Source organism: Aotus nancymaae, unplaced genomic scaffold (genome assembly GCF_030222135.1).
Source record: "Aotus nancymaae isolate 86718 unplaced genomic scaffold, 86718_ANA_hifiasm-v0.15.2.pri h1tg000059l, whole genome shotgun sequence".
NCBI lineage: Eukaryota > Metazoa > Chordata > Mammalia > Primates > Aotidae > Aotus > Aotus nancymaae.
Window position 1 is genome coordinate 1,010,941 of NW_026988473.1, and position 18,446 is coordinate 1,029,386.

At 51.1% G+C, this 18,446-nt stretch overlaps 1 protein-coding gene and 1 pseudogene across 3 annotated transcripts; both read left to right on the forward strand.

Annotated features, from left to right (window-relative positions):
- Window positions 1-31: 31 nt before the first annotated feature.
- On the forward strand, window positions 32-12,976 carry MRPL21 (mitochondrial ribosomal protein L21). 3 transcript variants are annotated; one of them, XM_012452977.2, is made up of 7 exons: window positions 32-153; window positions 4,403-4,460; window positions 6,963-7,048; window positions 8,553-8,716; window positions 11,141-11,193; window positions 11,927-12,030; window positions 12,859-12,976. In XM_012452977.2, exons 1-7 carry the CDS (start codon window positions 54-56, stop codon window positions 12,921-12,923), a joined length of 630 nt encoding a protein of 209 aa, XP_012308400.2. In that variant the 5' UTR covers window positions 32-53; the 3' UTR covers window positions 12,924-12,976. The 3 variants fall into 3 exon arrangements, with proteins under 3 accessions (XP_012308400.2, XP_064220727.1, XP_064220726.1); XM_064364657.1 differs by having other exon boundaries at window positions 139-219; XM_064364656.1 differs by lacking the exons at window positions 32-153; window positions 4,403-4,460 and adding an exon at window positions 4,488-5,631.
- Window positions 12,977-14,305: 1,329 nt separating this feature from the next.
- On the forward strand, window positions 14,306-16,011 carry LOC105717642 (large ribosomal subunit protein uL30-like; annotated as a pseudogene).
- The last annotated feature ends 2,435 nt before the right edge of the window (window positions 16,012-18,446 follow it).

Genomic DNA, 18,446 nt, shown 5'->3' on the forward strand with positions numbered 1-18,446 from the left:
GCGTTACGCACGAGGTTCGCGTCGCTTCCACTTCCGGCCGAGGCTGCGGGAAGATGGCGGCGGCCATGGCGGCAACCGCCCTGACAGTCAACTTCGGGCGGCTGGTGTCCGCGTGCAGCCGCAGCATCCTGAGACCTTCTGGGCCCGGAGCGGGTGAGACCCGGGATATGGAGTGAAGGGAGGACGCGGAGCGAGCGCTGCTCCCTGCAGTCTCGCCACGTATGTGCGGGGGTCCGACCTGGTGCCTTGTGTGTTGATCGCGTTTGTACTGAATGAATATAGCACGGGTTTTGGAGGCGGGGGAACCCAGGTTCAGATTCTGATTCCTTCAGTTAGTAGCCTGAATTCTGACGATAGCCCTTGAACTTCGGTATAGCCCCTATATTATGGGGGACCAGCCTGAGGCTCAGAGGAGCTAGGTAACGTGTCCAGGGTCACGCATTGGGGAAGGGGAAGAAGAGTGCGTCAGGCGCAGCTCAGTTCGGCTCCAAAGCCTATGCTTGAACCATTGCCCCAGGCTGCGAGCAGCTCTGAAAAATTATGATGGATATCCTCGCCTAATCTGAACTCAATAAAAGAAACAGCCGTATTTAAGGCGCTGGGCTGATGTGAGGCTCCAAAAAGTTTATGTTCGTCAAAAACTCTGTAAATCTCTGCCTGAAAATGGTTGAAGTGTATATTTGTGTGTACGAGTGTTGATGTGTGTTTTAAACCTGGGTCTCATGTCTCACCATGACCCCAAAAAAGAAAAACTGGATCTAACTCTATTTAAATAATTGTTCCGGCCGGGCGCGGTGGCTCACGCCTACAATCCCAGCACTTTGGGAGGCCGAGACGGGTGGATCACGAGATCAAGAGATCGAGACCATCCTGGTCAACATGGTGAAACCCCGTCTCTACTAAAAATGCAAAAATTAGCTGGGCATGGTGGCGCGCGCCTGTAGTCCCAGCTACTCGGGAAGCTGAGACAGGAGAATTGCTTGAACCCAGGTGGCGGAGGTTGCGGTGAGCCGAGATCGCGCCATTGCACTGCAGCCTGGGTAACAAGAGCGAAACTCCGTCTCAAAAAAAGAATTTTTCCATAATTGCCAAAACTTGGAAGCAACCCCGATGTCCTTCAGGGTATGAATGGTTACATGAACTGTAGCACATCCATACAATAGAAAGAAATGAGTCATGAAGAGACATGGAGGAAACTTACATACATGTTACTAAGTAAAAGAAGCCAACCAGAAAAGGCTACATCTTGTATGTTTCCCACTTTGACATTCTGGAAAAGGCAAATCTATGGAGACAGTAAAAAGATAGATGAGAGATAATGGGATTTGGGAGGAAAGGATGAATAGGTGGAGCTCAGAGGACTTTTTGGAGGCAGTGAAACTATTCTGTATATATAATACAATGGTAGATACATGTCATTTTAAGTTTGTCCAAATCCGTAGAATGTACACCACCAAGGGTGAACCTTAATGTAAACTATGGACTGAGGATAACAATGATGTGTCAGTGTAGGTTCATTGATTGTAAGGAGTGTGCCAGCCTGGTGGGGGATATTGATAGGAGGCTGTGGGAACGTGGGCAGGGGACATATGGGAACTCTCTGTACCTTCCACTCAATTTTGGTGTGAAACTAAAACTGCACTAGAAAATAAAGTCTGTATTAAGAAAGTATTAATTTAAGAAAATAATAATAATCACAGAGTTGGGCGAGAAGCAATGCAGATGCCAAAATTAACCACGAGTTGGTAACTGTTGAACCTGGGAAGGGATAATTAAGAGAGAGTTCACTAGAGTTCTCTTTACTTTTGTATGCTTGGCATTTTCCATAATAAAACTTGGGTTTAAGTAGGCGGGAAAGTTTTTACAAAAGCAATGGGACTTATTCCATTCTGCCTACCTACATGAAACCACCCCTCCAATGCTGTGTTCAAATACAGACTCACACTTTAAAAGAGAAAGACACAGTGAAGTGAGTGCAGAGAAGGTGACCAAAACAGTGAGCAGCTGGGTCCCTGAAGAGTGAGCAAAGCAGACAGGATGGAAGTGCACAGTCAGTCTCCAGGACGATCTAAAGGAAATACTGTGGGAGAGGAAGCAGAATGTTTGTTCCCTGTGGACCCAAGGCCAAAGCTAAAAACAAATTAGGTACAGAAGCTTGCTGAGTTTTTCACAATGGGATGGCTTCCAAGAGAGGTGCTGAGTTCAGAATCACTGGAATATTTATAGCGGCATCATCAGATGGCTTAGAATAAGTTTTTTCTTTTTTTCTTTTTTTCTTTTATTTTTTGAGGCAGAGTCTCACTCTGTTGCCCAGGCTGGAGTGCAATGTCACGATCTCAGCTTACTGCAACCTCTGCCTCCTGGGTTCAAGTGATTCTCGTGCCTCAGCGTCCCAAGTAGCTGGAACTACACTCTCACACCACCACACCCGGCAAAGGGGTGATCCTCTCTTCTAAGGAAAGAGACCCTCTCTCCTGAGATGGTGTTTGCATGGAAACATGAAGGAAGTGAGGGCACAGCTCACGCAAGGACGTGGATGCAGGCTTGAGCCTGGTACATTCCAGGAACTGCAGGGAAGCAGTGTGGATGAAGAGTTAATGGGGGAAGAGCCAGAGAGGTAGATTCCGAGAGGCAGGAGGAGGTCGCATTGCCCTGCCTTTCCAGGCACCCTGCCCACTGCTGTGAGAACGTTGGCTTTTTCTCTGAAGGAAATGGGAAGCTCTTGGAGAGTTTCCGCAAAATGGAGACATCTTCTGACCTACATGTTAACAGAATTCCTCTAGCTGCCATTCAGGAAAGAAAGGCAAGAGTGACGGTGGAGTGTTAGGAGTAATCCAGGCAAGAGAAGGTGGTGGCTTGCAGGATGTAAGTGGTTAGATCCTGAATCACTTGAAGGGAGAGCCAGTAGGATTTGCCGATGGGTTGGCTGAGTAGTGTGCAAGAGAAGGAGGGTCAAAACTGTTGGAGGTTTGCGGCCTGAGCAACTGGGAAGATGAAGTTGCCCTCGTGAGAGGGAGGAGTGTGAGAGACGCAGGCATGGGGAGGAATGAGGAGCCTCTGGAGGTGTGAGGGGCTCATCAGACACAGTGGGAGGTGGGTATGCGAGTCCAGGGGAGAAGCCCTGGCTGGAGGTGTCAACCTGGGAGTCACCAGCACATCCGGGGCATTTAAATCCATCAGACTGGATGCAGTCACTAGAGGAATGCCCGTGGATGGAGGACAGCTAAAGGCCCAGGGTTGGACCCCAGGCACCCGAATGGGAGAGGAGAGAAGGCAGCCGAGGAGACACAAACAGGGAGCCAGTGCTAATGGGTGAACTTTAAAAGGGTGACTTATGGTGTGTAGATTATAGCTTAATTTCTTTAAAAGTGGTTATTGGCCGGGCGTGGTGGCTCACGCCTGTAATCTCAGCACTTTGGGAAGCTGAGGCGGGCAGATCACCTGAGGTCAGGAGTTCAAGACCAGCCTGGCCAACATGGTGAAACTTTGTCTTTAAAATAAATAAATAAATAAATAAAAATAAAAAATAAAAGTGCTTATTGTTCTCCGCTTTTTGCACGTAAGCACTTATTTTGAGCCCCTCTCTTCTCAGTAGGCTGAATGCCTTTGTTCCCTGGTCTATTCGATAGCTACAGTTACATCAGAAATTGCCCCAAAACTTAGCAGCTGAAAACATTTATAACCTCACACCAATTCTGAGGGTCAAGAACACAGGAGCAGCTTAGGTGACTGGTTCTGGCTCGGTCTCGTTAGCTCACATGGACTGTAGTTCTCTCAAGACTCCGCTGCGCCAGCAGCTGGAGAATCCACTTGCAAGGTCGTTCCTATGGGTGTTGGCGATAGGCCCAGTTCCCCGCCACGTGGACCTCTACCTAGGGCTGCTCACAGCAGGGCTGCCATAAGGCCGAGAATGGAGAGACTGAGCGCAGGCATCCAAGATGCAAGGCCCAGTTGGTTATCACCTAATCCCAGAAGTGATGAGCCGGCACATCTGTCACAAGCTGTCGGACACACAGACCACTCCTTGGGGGATGATGGGGTGACGGGGGCCAGAATAGCAGGAGGCGGGGCTCAGCAGGGCCATCTTGGAGGCTGCTTCCACGCTTGGGCACAGAATAGGGTCTGAACCTACTGGGCACTTGGTGAAGGCATGAGTTAGTGGGCAGGTGCTTCTGGTCTCAGGCGCTTGTAGATGGCGTGGCAAACTGAGCTCAGCACACATAGCCAGTAGCTGTAAGTGACATCCTTTTAACTTTGCTCACCTAGGTGTTTCTGTAGGCAGTTTGACACGCAGTGGTTTACACCGCATACCAGGAGGAGCAGTTGTGCATTTAGCGTCATGAAGAGCAGTTTGCATTCGTAGTATTAATAGTAATGATCCGTGTCTCTCTTCTTCCCTCAGCTTCCATGTGGTCTGCCGCTCAAAGGTTCAATTCGCAGAGCACTTCATTTCCACCAGGGTAATATCAACATGTGGGTTTTGGTGCCTCTTTTCATTTGTAGAACCATCTTTTTAAAGTCAAAACTTCCTACCTTTTGGTTCTCAGTAATGTTTAAATTTCCTTTTTTTTTTTTTTTTTTTTAAAGACAGTTTCACTATGTTTCCCAACTGGTATTGAACTCCTGGCCTAAAGTGATCCCGCCACAGCCTCCTGAATAGCTGGGATTACAGGCATGCACCACCACTTGTGGCTTTAACTTTTTTGATGGTATTTTTCTCAGACCCTTAAAATAAATAAAGACGTAACTGCAAGAAACCAAAGAGAAAGACCGAATGTGTTTGCTCTCTTTTATTATGGACAAGCTTGAAGTCCTCAATCAAGATTTCTGATGAGGAAGGTTGTATCAGGGTCTCTCAGAGAAACTCATTATTTGACAAAGCACGTTCAGTGTTGATATTTTGTACTTGAGAAAAACAATTTTAAGGTATTATAAGCTGCAGAAAACATTTGACAGAGTGCACTCACTGGTAGGAGACACAGGAGCAGTGACCGCAGGGGAGCCCCGGGGTGCAGTCCGGCTGCCCCTCAGCGCCCGGGATGCCAGGCTTCTCCCAGATGGAGGCAGTGTTTGTTTCTGTATCCCTGAGCACTGGAGAGGATTGTGTGAGTGTATACATTTAAAGCGCTTAGAACAGTGCCTGGCATACAGCAAGCGCTCACAAAACGTTGCCTGCTCTTATTGCTGCTGGAACTCCGGGGCTCCTCCGCAGTGGGGAGGTGCGGAAGCTTTCCTGCTTCTCAGAGAAGCTGCAAATCTGAGCGTAGGAAGCGGTTGTAAGTTAGCATGTGGCCAGGTTGTGCTTGCTTTGTCTGTCCTGTGTGAGATGTTAGCACCTCCTGCCAGTGTGTTCTTCTCACAGAGCACGGCTGGGCCCATCTGGGGAGACAGCCATCAAGCACGTCAAAGGCGTTTTGTAGAGAGCAGCACCTTCCTTGTCATCCTTGTCCCTCAGCTCATTGACTGGCCACAGACCACGGAGTTCATGTTTCTAGGAGCTCCAGGCCCTTTCCCGCTGGGAAAGCATTCATTCCTCTCCCAGATTGTGTGGGGCCCCTCCTGCGCGCCAGCCGACAGCACGGACGGACCTGGTCCTTGGTGTGGGGGCCGCGCATTTTGCATATGGAGCAGGTAGTTTTCTTCTTCCTAATGCGACCCTGGAGTAGAAAGACTGAAATTTTACTTTGCAGTGGCAGCAGCAATAAAAGCTTAAAAAGAGTTCTGAGTAATTCAGTTTGGAATCTGCCTACCCTCCCTCTTTGTAGACAGCAGAAAGTCAGAAAGATCCCACCTCCTTTTGAATCTAGGCCCTCCCTTTCTTTCGTCCCCTCTTATCCGTCGACCTGCCTGAGGCTGAGCAGGCTGGGGAGAGTCAGGAAAGGAAGAAGTCGGTGGACCAGGCACGGTGCCTCAACGCCTGTAATCCCGGCACTTCGGGAGGCTGAGGTGGGCGGATCACTTGAGGCCAGGAGTTTGAGACCAGCCTGGCCAACGTGGCGAAACCTTGTCTCTACTAAAAATATAAAAATTAGCCAGGCATGGTGGCATTTGCCTGTAATCCCAGCTACTCAGGAGGCTGAGGCAGGAGAATCGCTGGAACCCTGGAGGCAGAGGTTGCAGTGAGCCAAGATTGTGCCACTGCGCTCTAGCCTGGGTGACAGAGCGAGACCCCATCTCAAAAAAAAAAAAGGTGTGGCCTGCACCAAGCTTGGCATCCTCAGGGTGGGGAGGGGAGGCGGCTGGGGACCGTGGTGCTATATAGCTGCTGGGACTGAGAGCATGGTGGTGCTGGGGCCGGCTGGGAACAGTATCATCTAATCCCAACACAGCCCTTTCCGGCGGGTTCTTGTTTTCCCATCTGCTCAATTTTAGACACCAGGACTAATTGTCAGGGGTCAGAGCCGGTTCTGCCTGTCAGTCTATGGGTGTGAAGGAAGAGCAGGCACTAACCTGGGAGGAGTTGGAGGTGGGCAGGGGCAGGGAACATGGTCCTGTTTGAGCAGGATGTGGTGAAGGGTCATTGGAGCTGCCATTCCAGGGCCACTGGATGCCAGGCGAGGCAGGAGAGCTGCTGGCCCTGTATCCCGGGTTGTGGGGAAAGTGGAGGGCTGGGCATTTCAGCCTGTGCCTCCAAGATAAATGTGTCCCAAGACACCACGAGCCCAGCTTCCTTGGATGGGCACCCTTGCAGCATTGAGAGGTGCCCAAGCAGGGGCTTTTGGAGCAGAGCGCTGAGAGTTCCTGCTTTAATGAGTGAGTGATGAGCCATTGCTCCCTGTGGCTGTAAGAGGATACCGGGAGCCTGTCCTCTGGTTACCGCAGAGGGGCGGGGCCTGTCCTAAAGAGCCAGCCTTTTTGTGGCCTGGGGTCCCTTCCTAACATTTGTGTATGGCCATTTCTTGGAGGCTTTGAGCTGCCTTTTCAAGTGCGTGTGACATTTGTGTACGAAATGTGTTTTACAGATACGTTCCTAAAACCTCCCTGAGTTCACCTCCATGGCCAGAAATCGTCCTGCCAGACCCAGCTGAGGAGACCAGACACCATGCAGGTAAGACCTCCCTGGGAGACAGAAACTGGAGGGCACCACCCAGACCCTGCTCCCGTCACCACAGAGGTGGTCCCCAGGCCACAGGGCGAGGGCTCCATGTTTCTGGTGCTCCCAGACACAGCGCAGGGCAAGCACTCATGTTCATTTCTGCCAGTTAGTATCAGTATTTCAAGTGTCACTCATTTAACTACTCCTTGAACACCTGGCACACTGCAGGCAGCTGGCATACGTGAGGCAGGGGGTCTGCTTCATCTCTTGTCTCCCGCTCCTGGTGGGCTCAGGGACAGCTCTTCCCAGCTGGCACAGTTGAGCACAGTTAACGGAAGCCGGTGCCACCCTGGCTGTTGGAGAAACACGTATGGGCGTCAGTACTCATGTGGACCTGGAGCCCATGTCAAAAGGGACCCATCATCCTCGCTTTCCAAAACACTGGAAATCAAGATTCTTTTTTTTTTTTGAGATGGAGTTTTGCTTCTTACCCAGGCTAGAGTGCAATGGCGCGATCTCAGCTCACTGCAACCTCCGCCTCCTGGGTTCAGGCAATTCTCCTGCCTCAGCCTCCCAAGTAGCTGGGACTACAGGCATGTGCCACCACGCCCAGCTAATTTTTGTATTTTTAGTAGAGACAGGGTTTCACCATGTTGACCAGGATGGTCTCGATCTCTTGACCTCGTGATCCACTCGCCTTGGCCTCCCAAAGTGCTGGGATTACAGGCGTGAGCCACCGCGCCCAGCCGAAATCAAGATTCTTGAGTGGAATCTTCTCACATTTTATCTTCTTACATTTTAAATGCGGTTTCAGATACTGTGCAAGTGAAGCAAGGCCACTGACAGTTTCACCCTCGAAGCTGGCGCTCTGGTGTTGACAGTGTTTCAGGGGCAGGCACTCTGTCGTCCCTTCTGTGTGTCCAGCCCGCAGTCGGGCCAGGGGTTGGTGCACATTAAATGCTTGTTCAGAGTAAACGGTACAGGAGAGAGGGGACTGTGACCTGTGTCAGAGCAGCGATGACAGGAACGGAGCATGGAGCCCCTGTGGGCGCAGGCATGCAGGGAGAACCCATCCTGCCCCGGGGCTGGGATGTGGGGATGGGATGCGGGGGGTTCCTCATGGCAAAGCCCTCTCCTTTCGCTTCTCAGGGTTTTTACACTCCCGGCCTGCTGGCTCCTCATTAGTAACACTTCACCCGCCTTAGAGTTGTAGAAACGTAGCCAGGCCTGCCGAGTGCTTAGGCGAGAAAGTTGCAGGAGGTGGTTTGGGCGTTCTCTGCAGTTTTGCAGAGCGTCCGTCTGTGAAAGCCCCACGTGCCACGGTGCCAGTGCTCCTGGAGCAGCAGACTGGCCCTGTGCCCACACTTGTGCCTGCAGGGGGTGGAACAGGGCTGGGCCACCCGCAGTGAGGTGCTCACGAGGGGTGCTGGTGTCACATCCTCCAGGAGCTGCACGCACAGTGCAGTAATGGGGGAGCAGTGGAGGGTGACTGCCTGCCCACCCGCCTTCCCCGCAGAGGTCGTGAGGAAGGTGAATGAGCTGATCGCCACAGGGCAGTACGGCAGGCTGTTTGCTGTGGTACATTTTGCCAGCCACCAGTGGAAGGTGACCTCCGAAGACCTGATCTTAATTGGAAATGATCTAGACCTCCAGTGTGGAGAGAGAATTCGACTGGAGAAGGTGAGACCACCAAGCTTCTCTGGACATTCAGGGGCTCAACCACCAAATATGCAATCCCCACGCCCCAGCTCACACTGAGGAGGGTCCCCCCAGTCTCAGGCGGAGGCCAACAAAGCTGAGGCTCAGAAGGGACTGTGGGGGATGCCCGTGGCGGGGCTGGGGTTCGCTGCTCTGAGGGCAGCACTGGCCCAGTAGGTCTCTTCTTGGAGGAAGGGAGACCGCACATCACACAGAGCTGAGGGCAGACACATGTCTCTGTCATGCTACCTTCCAGTCTTACTAATGTGTTCCCATGGAAAAATGCTTGAGTGCAGAGATCATAAAAATCCCAGCTAAGGAGGTGGTGCACTTTCTAGCCCACGTCTATGAGGAAAAACTGCACAGTTTCTACTAAGACACTACTCTGCCATTAGCTTTGACAGCAGCTGCTGTTTTTAAATAGTGAAGACTGGCTGACAGGCATTTCCCTGGGTGCTCACGTGTCTTCTGCACCATTCAGAACTGCATGGTCCAGGCCAGCCATGACCCACCCCACACTGGGAGGCCAAGGCAGGGACTGCTTGAACTCAGGAGTTCCAAAGCAGCCTGGGCAACATAGCAAGACCTCAAATACCTCGTCTCTACTAAAATTCCAAGCAATTAGCTGGGCGTGGTGGCACACACATGTACTCCCAGCTCTTTGTGAGGCTGAAGTAGGAGGATCACTTGAGCCTGGGAAGTTGAGGCTGCAGTGAGCTGTGATTGCCCACTGCACTCCAGCCTGGGCAACAGAGTGAGACCCCATCTCAAAAAAAACTGCATGGTCTATTTAGCTAAGCAGTTCTAGCCTTTAGCTCTAATTCTGTTTGCTGGGTGGGCAGGGGGTCTATTTGATTTTTGCCTATTCTGTTTATAAAATTATAATTACCTCTGCAACAGGTAACTTTTCTGGGATGCTTAATTATCACAATATAAGATACATGATGGGCACAGTGGCTCATGCCTGTAATCCCAGCACTTTGGGCGGCTGAGGTGGGTGGATCTCAAGGTCAGGAGATTGAGACCATCCTGGCCAACATAGTGAAACCCTGTCTCTACTAAAAATACAAAAACTTGGCCGGGCATGGTGGCACGCACCTGTAGTCCCAGCTACTCCTGAGGCTGATGCAGGAGAATCGCTTGAACACAGGAGGCGAAGGATGCAGTGAGCCGAGATCACAGCACTGCACTCCAGCCTGGATAACAAGAGCAAGACTCCATCACACACACACACACACGATAATGTGATTTTCTAAAATTCCTCCTCTGAAGGTAGACCTTTGCATTATTTGAAACATTTCACATTAACAAAAAATTCTAGAAAGCTTCTCCTAAGCAGATTGTTTTTCATCACAGGAAACCCACTGGGAGTGACCGTGTCATGCTGAAACTAACTCTAAAAATACTGATTTTATTATTTGTCATTATCTAATATGCATGTCTGCTGAGTTTGTTATATAATATACTTTGTCTCCAGACATTTAAGTTTAGTATGATTGGATTTTTTCTAATCAGTAAAATTTAAGATGATCTCCAACATCTAATAGAAACACTGTAGGCTGGGCACAGTGCTTCATGCCTGTAATTTCAGCACTTTGGGGGCCCAGGTGGGTAGATCACCTGAGGTCAGTTCAAGACCAGCCTGGCCAACATGATGAAACCCCGTCTCTAATAAAAATACCAAAAAAAAAATTAGCCAGGTGTGGTGGCGGGAGCCTATAGTCCCAGCTACTCTGAAGGCTGAGGCAGGAGAATCGCATGAACCTGGGAGGTGGAGGTTGCAGTGAGCTGAGATCACACCACTGCACTCCAGCCTGGGCGACAGAGCAAGACTCCAGCTCAAAAAAAAAGGAAAGAAAAAGCACCGTTGCGTTTGGAAGGCGAAGATGTCTTCGTCTGCAGCCACGCTTGGTGTCATGACTTCCCTGCATTGAGAATGGCTGCCTGGCTCTTCAGAATTTGCCAGTCGTTAAAAGAATACAGTTGAGCCTAAATCATTGCAATATTAGCAGAATTGCCAGCTGTGCCAATAGACACAGTCGTATGATTTGTGCATTTTCTTTCTGTATGTTATGCTTGGATAGATAGGGGTTTTGAAGCCACGGTTGCTATGAGGGTTACAGCAGCTATCCAGATGCATATCCATGGTATCTAGTAATCAAGTTGTGTGCCTCCTGCCTCTGAGGGTTCGAGCGTTTCCCTCAGGCCGCCCCACAGCTGTGTGCCGGTTGGCTCAGCCCCAGGTGTTAAATGTTAAAGAGATCACGAGCTGGCAGATGAAATTGATGCCACAGCGTGGTCAGTCTTTCTCATTTTGCATTGTGCTCACGTCACTATCTGTTATTAGCGACTATGTCACTCATTGTAATGAGCTACTGATTAAACGCACCTGTTGAATTTTTTCAGGTCCTACTGGTCGGGGCCGACAACTTCACGCTTCTTGGCAAGCCACTCCTCGGGTAATGGCTATGAAGTGCGGGGCTTTGTGTGGGGCTCTAGGGCTGGACATGCAAACGTGGTCACAGTGCAATTAGACCAGGTCGGGAGTGGCAATCGTATTCTCTGTTGACACCAAACACAACATTTATACTTAATAATAGTGGACATTTAGGGCCCGTGAGAACATCCAGGCCAAATTATTGGTCCCTTGCTATTTTATTACAATGTGGTCCTCTTAAGATTTGTTCACAGGGCTGGGCGTGGTGGCTGGACCTGGCACAATGGCTCACACCTATAATGCCAGCACTTTGGGAGGCCTAGGCGGGCAGATCACCTTAGGTTAGGAGTTCGAGAGCAGCCTGACCAACATGGAGAAACCCCGTCTCTACTAAAAATACAAAATTAGCTGGACGTGGTGGTGCATGCCTGTAATCCCAGCTACTCGGGAGGCTGAGGCAGGACAATGGCTTGAACCCAAGCAGTGGAGGTTATAGTGAGCCGAGATCACGCCACTGCACTCCAGGCTAGGCAACAAGAGCAAAACTGTCTCAAAAAAAATAAAAAAACATTTGTTCACAGACTCTCCAGAGCTGTTCTTTGTGGTTCTTTTTTATGGTTTTCAAAATGTTTACATTGCAGGCATATTTGGTAATCAACAACAGAGAAAGTAAAACTTCATTTTAGAAATTCTTACCTAAAGCATTTGAAAACTAATCCAAAAGGTACATCATTGTTTATTTTTCTTCCTTCTAGAAAGGATCTTGTTCGAGTAGAAGCCACAGTCATTGAAAAGACAGAATCGTGGCCAAGAATCATTATGAGATTTAGGAAAAGGAAGAACTTCAGGAAGAAGAGAAGTAAGTTCGAGAAAGCACCGAGGGGCCCTGCTGCACGGTGCAGGTTGCCGGGCGTGTGCGGGTGGAGGGTGTGGGCATGTGAGTCTTGGGACGGGAAGCCCAGGCAGGTCTCATTCTGGCTGCCACTGCCCACTTTCCACCCTCATCTCGGAGGGGGCACCCAGAGGGCCCAGCCTCACTCCCCGTCTCCTTGACCCTCCACGCGTGACCCCACTTTGTTCCAACCCATGATGCCTAGCATTGCCCCCACAGCAGCAGTTAATCCACCAGCAGGCCTGGGGCTGTCCTTGCGGGGCCACACCGAGGACAGTCCCCACAGTGAGCATCCTGAGAGACAGAACGCCATGGGGCACGGGGCCACACAGCTGAGCGGCTGCAGAATTCCGCCCTTCATAGCTCCTGTTAACAGCTGCAGTTGCCGGCCTAAACCACCAACAGTGGGCATAGTTAAATATACCCAGAATACTGGTATTGGCTGTCACCTTACAGTCAGCTGGGTAGGGCAGCCTCTCGTGTACCTACTGACGCTTTCAGGTAGCCTCAGGGTAAGCCAGGTGGGGCCATCCTCCCACGAACTCCAGAGGTCGCAACATAGTGTGGGAAGAGAGGTGAGGTGCCAGCACAGAGCACTCCGAGCCACAAGGCGTCTGGTGTCCCGGCCGCTGCACCTGCCAACAGAGTGAGAGAACAGGCTAGCGAGGCAGTCAGCGCACACACACCTGGAGATAAACATGGCCGTGTGCGGCAGGGGAGAGCTGTGTGCACAGCCCCTGCTGTAACTGATGGCAACAGAGTCTGTGGTCAAGCCTGTGACATCTTTTCTTTCAGTTGTCGTGACCCCGCAGACCGTCCTCCGGATAAACAGCATTGAGATTGCTCCGTGTTTGTCCTGATCACTGAGTTAATATTTACGAAAGTATAGAAATAAACTCTTGCTTGCCAAGGAGACCGAGTTTCTGTGTTATGATTTACAGCATGCGTGCCTGCTGTGGATAGTTTAACTGAAGCAGAATGTCTGTAAGCCCCCCCACCCCCAAGCCAGGGAAAACAGGAACTCGGGGAGAATGACAAGCATGACCCTCCCAGGGCTGGACAAATAGTATTCCTGGCAGCCCTCCACCCCACGCGGCGGCTGGGAGGGCCTGAGGGAACAGGGCAGGGATGCAGCTGGGACTTGGAGCTGCTATCAGGAGACGCAACCTGGGTTCCACAGGATGGACAAGAACAGCGAATTCTGTCTCCAAGTGGACCTGTCTCCCTCCTGCGGTGCTTTTGTAAGTCTGGGGTTCAGAGCAGGTGGCCTCGGGTCCCTGCTCTTGGCCCTTCTGCCTCATGAGCGCAGCAGGGACCCAAGAGGGCTGGACAGGACAGGAGGAGGGAAGGCTAGGGAGTGGGCACAGCATGTTCTGGGAACTCGTGACAACAGCAGGGACAGAGCAGAGGCCCAGTGTGTGCTGAACTCAGTCTTGGAAGTAGCAGGCAGTCCCAGAGGGCTTGGGCTGCCAGGTTCTATAGGGGTGGGTGAGGCGGGCCGCAGGGCCTGCTGGGAGCTACCCAGGTGAGAAGGGACAAGGTCCCCGAGCCAGAGTGGTGAAGGAACCAGCAAAGGGAAGGGCCTGGGCATGGGGATGAGCTCTCAGATGACTCCAGGCCCTGGTTTGGTTCATTCACAGAGATGGGGCCATCCTCTAAAAGAAGCTAGGGCTTCAAGTGACAGAAACAAACCTGTAATCCAACCGTGCTAAGTATTTTCCCCAGGAGTCCCACGGGAGTCACCCTGAGATCTGGAGATGAGAAAAACCCTCAGGTGCCCAGCGCCCTGGTGGATGCCGGCCCAGCTCCCCTGTCATCTCGTTTGCGTGCAGCAGGGGGCGCCAGGCCTGCCAGCCCAGCGGACTGAGCACTCACTCCCAGCCCTGCCTGTCCCCGGCAGCCTGAATTTGGAGACAACCCATTGGCAGGCCTCCCAGGGCTCCGCTGTTGCTTGCAGTGAAGCTGGGAGTGTGGGAGGGACGTGGGGCTGTGGTGTGCTCGCAGCTTTGATGCAGCCGCAGCTGGGAGTAATCAGTTTCTAAATGTGGTAGCTGGTGCTGTGCTGTCTCCATCTGAAAGTTCCGTCTCCAGAAGCGTGGGCCTAGTGTTCTTCCCCTCACCCACCTCCTCTCTGGGTTCTCTCCCGGCCAGCCCAGCAGCATCTTCTGTGGCCACTGTTCGTTCCATGGGCAGGTTATAGGGTGTTTGAGAATCACTGGCCTGAACTTCCTCTTTTTCCGGCTGGAACCATGGAGGGTGTAGAAGAGAAGAAGAAGAAGGTTCCTGCTGTGCCAGAAACCCTTAAGAAAAAGTGAAGGAATTTCGCAGTACTGAAGATCAAGCGCCTGAGAAAGAAGTTTGCCCAAAAGATGCTTCGAAAGGGAAGGAGGAAGCTTATCTTGAAAAACTGAAGCACTATCTCAAGGAATATAGGCAGCTGTACAGAACTGAAATTCGAATGGCGAGGATGGCAAGGAAAGCTGGCAGCTTCTATGTACCTGCAGAACCCAAGCTGGCGTTTGTCATCAGGATCAGAGTTATCGATGGTGTGAGCCCAAAGGTCCAAAAAGTGTTGCAGCTTCTTCGCCTTCGTCAAATCTTCAGTGGAATCTTTGTGAAGCTCAGCAAGCCTTCAATTACCATGCCGAGGATTGTAGAGCTGTATGTTACATGGGGAACCCAAATCTGAAGTCAGTAAATCAACTAATCTACAAACGTGGTCATGGCAAAATGAAAAAGAAGAGAGTTGCTTTGACAGATAATGCTCTGATTGCTCAATCTCTTGGAAAATATGGCATCATCTGCATGGAGGATCTGATTCATGAGATCTATACTGTTGGAAAACGCTTCAAAGAAGCAAATAACTTCCTGTGGCCCTTTAAATTATCTTCTCCACAGGGCGGAATGAAGAAAAAGACCACCCATTTTGTAGAAAGTGGAGATGCTGGCAACGGAGGATCAGATCAACAGGCTTATTAGAGGAATGAACTGAGGTGTCTACCATGATGATTTTTCTAAGCTGGTCAGTTAATAAACAGTACCTGCTCTCAATTGAAAAAAAAAAAAAAGAAAAAGAATCACTGGCCTATATCATATTCTTTAACATCAACACAGCTCCGTTTCTTACTATGCTTGAAGTACAGAACGGGGTCTGGAGACACCTGCCGTAGTCAGGCAGTTCAGCTTGGTGGCGGGTGGTGTGTATGTATGCGTTCTGGAGAGCTGAGTATGAACCCCAGACCCACCCCAGTCCGCTGGATGTGGCCTTGAGCGAGTCCCTGTGCCTCAACATTTGACAGATGAGAAGAGATCCGCCTGCCTCGGCCTCCCACAGTGCTGGATGACAAGCGTGAGCCACCGCGCCCTGCTGATAGCAGGGTCATGAAGAGACATTTATAAACCCATGTTCACAGCAGCACTGTTCACAGTGGCCAAAAGGAGGAAGCAGCCCACGTGTCTGTCCACAGATGGAAGGATCAACAAGCTGTGGTCTCTCCACACAGTGGGATATCATTCCACCATCAAAAGGAAGGCAGTTCAGACACAGGCCACAACATGGATGAACTATGAAGACATGACGCTCAGGGAGAGAACCAGACACAGAGAAGAACCGTATGCTTCCGCTTACACGAGGCCCCCAGAATAGTCAAATTCCTAGCAACAGAAAGTAGTAAGATGGTGGGTGCGGGGGGCTGGAGGAGGGAGGAGCAGGAAATGAGCATTTAATGGGGACAGAGTTTTCAGTTTTCCAGGATGAAAAACGTTCTGGAGCTGGATGGCAGTGATGGTTGCACAACAGTGTGCGTGTATTTAACACCACTGAGCTGTGCACTTACAGTGGTTGAAATAGTACATTTTGTGTGTATTTTACCACAATTTAAAATGTGGACTAGGTGGCTCGGCACGGTGGCTCATGCCTCTAATCTCAGAACTTTGGGAGGCTGAGGCAGGCGGATCACCTAAGGCCGGGAGTTCGAGACCAGCCTGACCAACATGGAGAAACCATGTCTCTACTAAAAATACAAAATTAGCCAGGCATGGTGGCGCATGCCTGTAATCCCAGCTGCTCAGGAGGCTGAGGCAGGAGAATCGCTTGAACCCAGGAGGCGGAGGTTGCTGAGCTGAGATTGCTCCATTGCACTCCAGTCTGGGCAACAAGAGTGAAACTCCATCTCAAAAAAAAAAAAATGTACTAGGTTAACAAATTGCATGACTTCACTGAAAGCAGCAGCAGAAGTGGGTCCACATCACTAGCCTTACAGAATGTGAGTGGTCCCCCAGGCTGGACCGGGGATGCAGACCCCAGGACGCACTGCCCCGAGTGGCTGGAGGCCCTTCCACAGCATGACGGCCCCCCGGCTGGCTCAGGGCTCCCCAGGCAGCTTCCTCAGCTTCCTCTCTCACAGGAGCATATGCTGCTCAATCAGGCCAGGTGGGCTTCACCCAGACTCCCCTGCTGCGCTTCCCTGGGGGCTCCAAGCACAGACTCGCCCACCTCCCATGAATGCTGCCTCAGCCCGAACCCAGCCCTGCACCTCTGTCCCTGCAGAGGTGTCCTCTCACTGCAGAGCCTGCTTCTCACTCTGTGGGGTCAGGGGTGGCCTGAGTCCCAGGCCATTTGCCCCACCTCCAAAACCTCCCAGCCATGGCAGATGGGGTAAGGCATGGGAGGAGAGCATGGCAGGGGACAACCCAGGATGCAGGAGAGCCGAAGGACTGAGCACAGGACTTCCTATCAGGCCACCTCCCTTGTCACTAACTGGCCATGCATCCTGAATGTCTCCAGGCACGTGCCCATGCGGCATGCTGTAATGGCTAACGTGAGCTAACACAGGTACTAAACGGTGCCTGCTGGGCACTTGGAGCCCAGCACCCGGCAGCCAGTGTCAGATGGTTATTAAATATCGCTAAAGGGGAAGCCCTAACTACAACCATTTGCTTCCTTTCTTTTTTTTTGAGACAGAGTTTTGCTCTGTCGCCCAGGCTGGAGTGCAGTGGCAACGTCCACCTCCTGGGTTCAAGTGATTCTCCTGCCTCAGCCTCCTGAGTAGCTGGAATTACAGGTGCTTGCCATAATGCTTGGCTAGTTTTTGTATTTTTAGTAGAGACAGGGTTTTGCCGTGTTGGCCAGGATGGTCTTGAACTCCTGACCTCATGTGATCTGCTGGCCTTGGCCTCCCAAAGTGCTGGGATTACAGGCATAAGCCACTTGTACGTTGATGTGATTTTTTGCTGAGAAAAATGTAGAACTTCACTGGCTTTTTTAAAAACTTAAAATTTCCCCAAATTGGCTTTTCTAAGACTCTTTCCTTTTGCCATCTTTGATGCCACATGAAGAAATCTAGAGGAGACTTTTTTTTTTCCTGAGACAGAGTCTTACTCTGTCACCCAGGCTGGAGTGCAGTGGTGCGATCTCAGCTCACTTCAACCTCTGCCTCCCGGGTTCAAGCGATTCTCCTGCCTCAGCCTCCTAAGTAGCTGGGATTATAGGCATCCGCCACCACGCCCAGCTAATTTTTTGTATTTTTAGTGGAGATGGGGGTTTCACCATCTTGGCCAGGCTGGTCTCGAACTCCTGACCTCGTGATTTGCCAGCCTCGGCCTCCCAAAGTGCTGGGATTACAGGTGTGAGCCACCGCGTCTGGCCTAGAGGAGACTTCTAGCCACCCTGAGACCCCTTGAAGAGCATAGAAAAAGGTGCCATGCACAGCCCCTATTTTGGGATCTTCTGTTTTCCTAGTGGAGCCCCAAGAGTCATGAGCTCCCAAGACCCTCAGGTCTAAAGCGCTGCTGTCTTGCATTGAGTTGCCAGATCTCTTTGGCTTTTGAGATACCAAGGATTACTATGTACTGTGAGAGAGCGCTCGACACCTTGTGTGTGCAGCGGCTGGCAAGTCACTGGCAAGCGCTACAGCTTTGGAGGTGGCTGACAGTGGCTGCAGTGAATAGTTTTTCCTGCAGGGTCTTCTCATTTCTTTGTGCCTCTCTGTAAGAAGGGCACTGTTTGAGGCCGAGTGCGGTGGCTCACGTCTGTAATCTCAGCACTTTGGGACGCTGAGGCAGGCGGATCACCTTAGGTCAGGAGTTCGAGACTAGCCTGGCCAACATGGTGAAACCCCGTCTCTACTAAAAATACAAAAAGCCAGATGTGGTGGTGCGTGCCTGTAATCCCAGCTACTGGAAAGGCTGAGGCAGGAGAATCACATGAACCTGGGAGGTGGAGGTTGCAGGAAGCCGAGATTGCACCACTGCACTCCAGCCTGAGCGACAGAGCAAGACTCCCTGAAAGAAAGGAAGGAGGGAGAGGGAAGGAGAAAGAGAGAAAGAAAGAGGAAGAAAAGAAGGAAGGAAGAAGGGAGGGAGAGATGGAGGGAGGGAAAAAC

Coding starts and splice junctions, on each gene's coding strand:
- MRPL21 (XM_064364656.1), top strand. CDS start 5,327: ATGTTAGCACCTCCTGCCAGTGTGTTCTTCTCACAGAGCACGGCTGGG. Junction 7,049..8,552: donor GGAGACCAGACACCATGCAG/GTAAGACCTCCC, acceptor CCTTCCCCGCAG/AGGTCGTGAGGAAGGTGAAT. Junction 11,194..11,926: donor CTTGGCAAGCCACTCCTCGG/GTAATGGCTATG, acceptor TCTTCCTTCTAG/AAAGGATCTTGTTCGAGTAG.